At 43.6% G+C, this 7,694-nt stretch overlaps 1 protein-coding gene across 1 annotated transcript in view; it reads right to left on the reverse strand.

Annotated features, from left to right (window-relative positions):
- LOC105897225 (cadherin-12) overlaps positions 1-7,694 on the reverse strand; it is a 119,811-nt gene that overhangs the window by 32,302 nt on the left and 79,815 nt on the right. The window contains exon 6 of the mRNA XM_012824130.3: positions 5,912-6,099. Within this exon, the coding sequence (XP_012679584.1) occupies positions 5,912-6,099 (188 nt within the window). The remainder of the gene's footprint in view (positions 1-5,911; positions 6,100-7,694) is intronic.

Below are 7,694 nucleotides of genomic sequence, written 5' to 3' on the forward strand. Positions count from 1 at the left end.
CCTCCATTCCTTACCCCCCCCCCCCTCTCTCTCTTACTCTGTCTTTTGCCCTCCCTGCCTCCCTGCCTCTCTCTGTTTCTCTTTCTCTCAGACATACACACACTTAACTCCTGCAGCACCTCTGATCTTCCCCAGCAGAAAAATGAGTCAGCCAAAAAGATACATATCAATACATAGAGAGAGTACTCAGAAACACTGTACCATATAATATGTGTTTACTTGTGCAAGATGTAGAAAGAGTATGTGTGTGTGTGTGTATGTGTGTGTGTGTGTGTGTGTGTGTGTGTATGTGTGTGTGTCTGTATCTATGATCTCCTTAGTTTCTGCAGCCTGAGGTTTCCTGCTGTTTTGAGGTCGTTTGTGAGGAGGTCAGAAATAGATCTCCCTGTGCTCCTGTATGACATGCATCACAAACCTACACACACCCCTACCTCTGCTTGCCTCAGGGAAATAATACCACCCCCTCTTTCTCTCTATCTCCCTCTCTCTCTCTCTCTCCCTTCCACCCTCTCTTGTTCTCTCTCTTGAGCTGACAAAGACTTCATTCTCTCCCTGCCTCAATGTCAAGCAGCTTTATTGGCATATGTCAAGAAAAAACTTTCTTTCCCAACTTTTAACATTTTTACTCATATTCTCCAGTATTCTGGAGCCTCTTCCCCCTTCACACTGCTTTGAATCTCTCAGATATAAGTCCACACATGTGTGCTGTCAATTATGTGTGTGTGTGTGTGTGTGTGTGTGTGTGTGTGTGTGTGTGTGTGTTCCTGTGTGTGTGTGCATAGGAGGGTTTTTGCGGTTTTGTGTGTGTCCATGAATGTACTTTTCGGGAGTGGGTGACTGAGAGCTGTCCTCTGTGCTATGATATGGTGCTATGCTATGCTATCCTGTTCCATGGTAAGCCTATAGAGGGTGCTGTTGACTCCTGAATGTCCAACCTGTGTGATTTTTAAAAGATCTGACATGAAATATTATTGATGTAAAATGTAAAAAGTTGATTAGTAAATTCAGTATTTCAATACACCATCGTACTCATCGTAGCAATTAACCTTCACAATCAACCTAACCAATGATACTAGGTGAGCAACAGTCTGCCTCCTCTCCTGCCGTCCTCTCTGTCCTTCTCTCTTCCCTCTCCTTCTCTTTCAACTCCCCTCTGCACCTCTCTCTCTCTCCCCCTTTTTCTCCATCCCTTTCACCGTCTCCCAAATGATTTAATGATGGAACAGTGTTTTAATGACATTTTCTAATGGAGAGACGAACTGGATGACAATGTGGGGCCGCCGTTCAAATGAAGTGTGGGATTGATGACAGTCTGGACCGAAGGACTGTCCACCCTGGCGCTGGCGTTCAGAAGTCTAATTAGTGAAATTAGTCTGCAGTTTGACGCCGTGTCTTTCTACGCAGAGAGAGAGAGAGAGTGCTAAATCTCCTCCCTGGCTGCTTACAGTCGATAAAAATGAATTGGTGTCGTGATTGACTACAGGGCTGATGCGTGCTTTTTTCCACTTTGTGTTTACTGAGTGTTTGTGTGTGTATGTGTGTGTGTATGCTTTTACATGAGGGCACGTATGTATGTGTATGTGTATGTATTGTATGTGTATGTGCTTTTACATGAGAGCATCTGTGCGTGTGTGTTTGTGTGTGTGTGCTTTTATAAGAGTGTGTGTGTCTTATTAAAGTTCATTACCACACATTGTGATTGTGTTATTACAAGTGAGTGTTGATGAATATGGCTCATGAGAGTGGACCTGCAACCCGTACCAACCCATATGCAATTAATAATGATTGATAAACATATATTCTATATGTGCTTTTCTGAATGATGCTTGAGTCATGTCTTGCAATGATATAACCACTGTGTGCTCTCCTAATATGTGGTGTGAAACATGCTAAATAACTGTGTGTGGAAATTGCTTGAGTTATGCTTACACAAACCTATATCCATATATGCTTGCTGAGAAATGCGTGAAATATGAAATGTGCTTAACCAACGAGAATGTAAAGCAGAACAATGTGTACTTTGAGAGAGTTTGCAAACTTCACTGTGCTGTACATTGTGCAATGGTGGAGGGGGCAGGAGGGGGCCTCTGGGCCTGTGAGGAGGTGTCACATGGGTCAGAGATGAACATATGTTGCTAAGAAGTGTCATGAAAAAGGGAGGTGGTTTAGAACGTGTATGCATGTGAGAGGGATTTAAAAGGCGAATGCAGTTTGTGTTCGCGAGTCTTGCGAGAGTCTTAGTAGTCTTAGAGTCTTTTGAGCTTTGACAATAAATACAAGAGAAATACCAGAAGCCGCATCTGCGTCTTTCCTATGGACTGAGCTACCCCCGAAAAACATGGCCTTCTTGCCTTAGTATCCCAGCTACGAACCCAGATCGTAAACTCAAAAGAAGCCGAGGCATCTTGAAGAAACATTGACTTGGGACGGCTGGTGTGAATGGGTAAGACTGTCTGCTTTTCCATTTCAGGAAAAGGATACAATAAAGGTGACTGTGACTCCTTGTTGTATTTGGGGCTGAAACACACTCTATAGGGAGAAGAACAGAATGACATGATGATCCGAACTAGCCTGGTTTTTAGATAAGTGTGTCGAATAGCCATACATATTAATTGTGAGAGCATTCGAAAGCTCACGTGAAAAACACTCAGTTTTTATCTATAGGCGGACACAAAGGATCTTATTCTTCAGTGTGTGTGTGTTTTATTACAGTATATTATCAGACTTGGTTTTTTATGTGTTTTCACATGGGTGTGTACTGTGTGTGTGTGTGTGTGTGTGTGTGTGTGTGTGTGTCATTGCATATTACATAGAAGCCTGATTTTTCATTAGAGTGAAATCAGCCTGGGAATGGCATGTGAGGAGTACCCCAGCTCATATTTCACAGCTGCTTAGTAAATCATTGCTTTGTTCACCAGGGGAAGCAGGTCATAATTCACTTTTGATGACTAATCATTGACTGACCCACTTTGGGAGTTTGTTTGGAGTGTTTGTTTGAATGCTTGTATGTGTGTGCACGTGAAACTGCAAGTGTGTGTGGTGTGTGTGTGTGTGTGTGTGTGTGTGTGTGTGTGTGTGTGTGTGTGTGTGTGCCGGTGAAAGGCTTAGGCTTTTGCTTGGGTAGAGAGTGGATTCCGTGCCAACGAGAGGCACTTCCTGTATTTAAATGGGTTGCTTGGCAACCTGCCAGTGAGGCTTATACCACACATGATGCTATGAAATGATGTAATTTCTATATACACAGACAAACATAGCCTGTCCACCATAAACTATCACACACACAGACACAAACACACACAAGAGCACACAAGCCGCAAGAAAACCCCTAAACACACAAACACATTTAAGCTGGCATCAAGCTTCTTAGCAGCAAAACCTGCGGCGTTTGAGGATTGGGACTTTTCTACCCGCTATTCCTCACTACTGTAACAGTGTGAGTGCCTGTACGTGTGTGAGAAAGATTTTGTGTGTGTGTGTGTGTGTGTGTGTGTGTGTGTGTGTGTGTGTGTGTGTGTGTGTGTGTGTGTGTGTGTGTGTGTGTGTGTGTGTGTGTGTGTGTGTGTGTGTGTGTGTGTGTGTGTGTGTGTGTGTGTGTGAGTGAGTGAGTGAGTGAGTGAGTGAGTGAGTGAGTGAGTGAGTGAGTGAGTGAGTGAGTGAGTGAGTGAGTGAGTGAGTGAGTGAGTGAGTGAGTGAGTGAGTGAGTGAGTGAGCGTGTGTGTGTGTGTGTGTCTAATATTTGTGTATCTGTTTGGTTAGTCTGAGCATCTGCCTAGTAAATCTGGTGAGTTGTTGTGAACTGATATCTTTTGTGAAAAAGCAATGAATTAAATTGGTCTTTGGATTTGTTTGTGTGTGAGTGTGTTTGTCTGCGTGTTTGTGTTTGTGTGTGTGTGTGTATGTGTGTGTGTGTGTGTGCGTGTGCATGTTTGTCCGTGTGTTTGTGTGTTTTCTATGACTGTGTGTGTGTGTGTGTGTGTGCAAGATAGCTCTTTCCTATGTACTTGTGTTTACGTGTATGGATGTGTTTGAGCACGTGTGGTTTGTTCCCTCTTTCACCACCCCTCTATCTCTCTTTGTCTCCCTCTCTCTCTATCAGTTGTCTGCTATAATCTTTTGCAGCAGTGGTGCTGTGAGGCCTTACCCAGAGTATGCCCCAGCAGAGACACACAACAGATGATGACTTTGTCGGTGTATTACCCATCATCCTCTATCCCTTGTAAACATGACCTATCTCCAGTTCAGAGGACTGCCAAACACTCTTCCCAAAACATCTCATCTCTCCCCAATCGCACAGATGACACACACACACACTATACACACATATATACAAGCAAGCGTGCGCGCACACAAACACATACACACACACACACAAACACCCCCCCCCACACACACACACTCTACACTCGAAGATGCATACATACACATGTGTTCAGGCTGAAGCAATTCCAACGATAAGCCTGGCCAGGATATCAAACACATTCACATTAATGAACTGTAGGGGCCGCATCAGCCCCCAACAGAATAGCAGCTCTCCAGCTGAGAGATGAATAGCATAACAGAAATTACCCCTGCACACTCTCAGGGCTCACACTAATCAGCATCTCAAAGGTTACCTGGGATGAACTTCAAACAGGAGTCTAACTTTTAATCTCTGCTAAAGAAATGCATTCATTACGGGTGTGCCATGTTTTGACACCGTAAATAAACTATGATTGCTGACTGCACTCTGGTGTTTACAGTCCATAAACAAATACAAACAAACACACTCACACATACACACACTATTCCATAACAAAAAAGTTGAGCGGCATGATTTGCATTCGATGGAATACCAGTGTGTGTTTGTGTGTGTATGTGTGTTTGGGAACGAGACAAACACTGCAGGTGACGCTATTTCCCATATTCATTTAAAAAGTCATTCTTCATTCTTATCAACTAAGTCCTTCCTTAGACAACATTCTCAACACTGCCTACTGCCATATTCAAGTCATTTACCACTATCAGCCAAAGGTCCTCGGGAAGCTAAGCTATCGCTGAGCTAGCCATGCAAGTGGCACACACATCTCACTGTGCCTGTTAAACCTTCTCTGCTTGCGCGACACTGAAGTCATTTAGCTATTAGAACACTTTCTTTTTCTTAAATAACACCCACTTCACAGACATTATTAAGGGGGTGATTGATTAGTCTCTTGAAAAAAAAAAGGAAAATATCTGTGCGATGGAAGCCTCTGTAATCACAGAAAAACACACGGCCGTGCACACATTGCGGGAGGTAGGCACTCGGGAAGGTTTGTTTTCTCCATTCACGCTGTGTTCAGCGCTCGAGTTATTTCATACCGGTTTTTATCTCAGTCATACACACAGGCATGGATACACACGTGGGGGGGACTCGGAGTGGTAGCACAAAAGCCACGAGACGCTATCTGTTTTTGCCAATGTTTTGCATGATATCACCTCATGATATCATCAAATACGGAAAGCAAACCAATTAGAAATGGCCAAAAAAGCAAAGGAGGAAAGAAAGAAATTCAGATAGAGAGAGAGACAGAAAAGAATATGATCTAAAATATGTGAGAAAACAGACAAAATAGTGACAGGGAGCCTCCATCTCAAATTCAGGAAGTAAACCTGATAGGTCAGTCAACAAGCCTGCGTGGCCATTTACAGATTTTCATGCAAAAAGCACTAATGGATCTCTGCCACACGAAACACACACACACACACACACACACACACACACACACACACACACACACACACACACACACACACACGTAATAAAGCAAAAACACATCAAACACAACATAAGCCTCTGCCTGAAATATGACATTTTCACTTGGATGAGGGCAGATGATCTCCCTCCAACCACTCCCCCTTGCCCACGGGGGCAGTAGAAGTTTCCGGATCTTACCCGCCTGAGCAGGATGATGCCCTCCTGGTTGTGCTCATTAGTGGTGATGTCGAACAAGGCTCCGCCGTCTCCGGGGACGATGTTGTACTCCACCTCGGCGTTCTTCCCGGTGTCCAAATCATGAGCCTTGATGCGCCCCACCGCAGAGCCCACCGCGGAAGACTCTGCCACTTTCAGGTGGAATATACCTGTCACGTACAACCGCAGGCAAAACACACACACACGCGCACACACACACACACACACACACACACACATCACACATGAGCAGGCATACACACAAACAAACACACACAGCATAGATATCTGTATTAATTCCAGGGTTTTCCTAGTCCATTATTAGCACTCAACACATAATCCGATGTTAATATATGAAAATTATTGACAGTCAGAAACCCCTGAAGTATTCCGATAGAATCAATAGAGCCAAAAAGAAAAACACACAAAACACACACACACACACACACACACACACACACACAAACACACACACACACACACACACACTTAATTAACTGACACTAATTAGCTAAAGGTTATGCTCTCTACCCATGCTTAGCTAAATAACTGCGGTCTGCTGTGGTCCATTGACACATCATTAGATGGATTTGTGCATTCCACCAAAAGAGACAAACAGGGAAAGAAAAAAAACAGTGTGAGGGAGGCGGGGGGGGGGGGGGGGTGGGGGGGGTAGAGAGAAATGAAGGAGGATGTGTGTGAATAGAATAGAGAGTAAACAGTGTATATCTGTTTTGAGAAAAATAGTAGGAAGCAGTTTGTCTATATGTTAATGAAAGAATGCTGGTAGGACAAGGTAGATTTTGTATGTGAGAATGCAAGAGGATATGGGTTAGTGTTTTTTTTGTGTGTGTGTGTGTGTGTGTGTGTGCGTGTGTTGAGGGGACACTATGCATCACTTGTCTGGCTGCTGCAGCAGTGAGGCGGATATGGTAATGAGAGTTTGGGCTGTGCCGACATTTACTCACACACAGTCTAACACACTCTCTCTGCACCATCTCTCTCCTTCACACACACAAACACACACACACACACGCGTGCATACACACTCATACGCTGACACACTCATACACACACACACACAAACACTCTCTCTCTCACACACACACACACACACACACACACACACACAAACACACACACACACAGGGCAATGAAAAGCATTTTCTCTTCACCAACGGACTTGTGCATTCTTTGTGTCAAACGTGTTTGCATTGATGCCAGGGCCTTATCAGGCCAATGATCAACAGTATTCCAAAGAATGAAAGCATTCAGATTAGTTGATTTTTTACAGATCATAAGCAAAGCCAAGGTTATGTTCAGTGTGTCAGAATGTTGAATTCTACTGAATTGATACACAGGCTGTTTCTGCAGTTCTTTCAAGAGAAATTAACACAAAGGTCTTTGTACTGTCTGCTAGAGCACCAAGCATGCTGCAGTAAAATAAATCTAAAGGCTGAGTGCTTATGCAACCTGAATTATGTGATGTGTTATGCAGTCCCTCACTGCATGGAGGCTAAGAATGCCTGGCCTCTAGCTTTGACAAAAGCACATTTTCTCAAGGTACGAGGTAGTCAGCTTCACACCTTTCAGATTATGACAAGCCAACAGCCATTACCCGATAGGTACATACTCATCAATAAATCCTACCTATAAACCACCATCTAACTGATAACTGACTCTTTGAAGGTGACATAGGGTGATCAAAAAATTGAACTATTACATTTAGGTCAAATTCAATGAAATAAAAGAATGAAACTTTGAA

The sequence above is a fragment of the Clupea harengus genome, chromosome 17, assembly GCF_900700415.2.
Source record: "Clupea harengus chromosome 17, Ch_v2.0.2, whole genome shotgun sequence".
Taxonomy (NCBI): Eukaryota; Metazoa; Chordata; class Actinopteri; order Clupeiformes; family Clupeidae; genus Clupea; species Clupea harengus.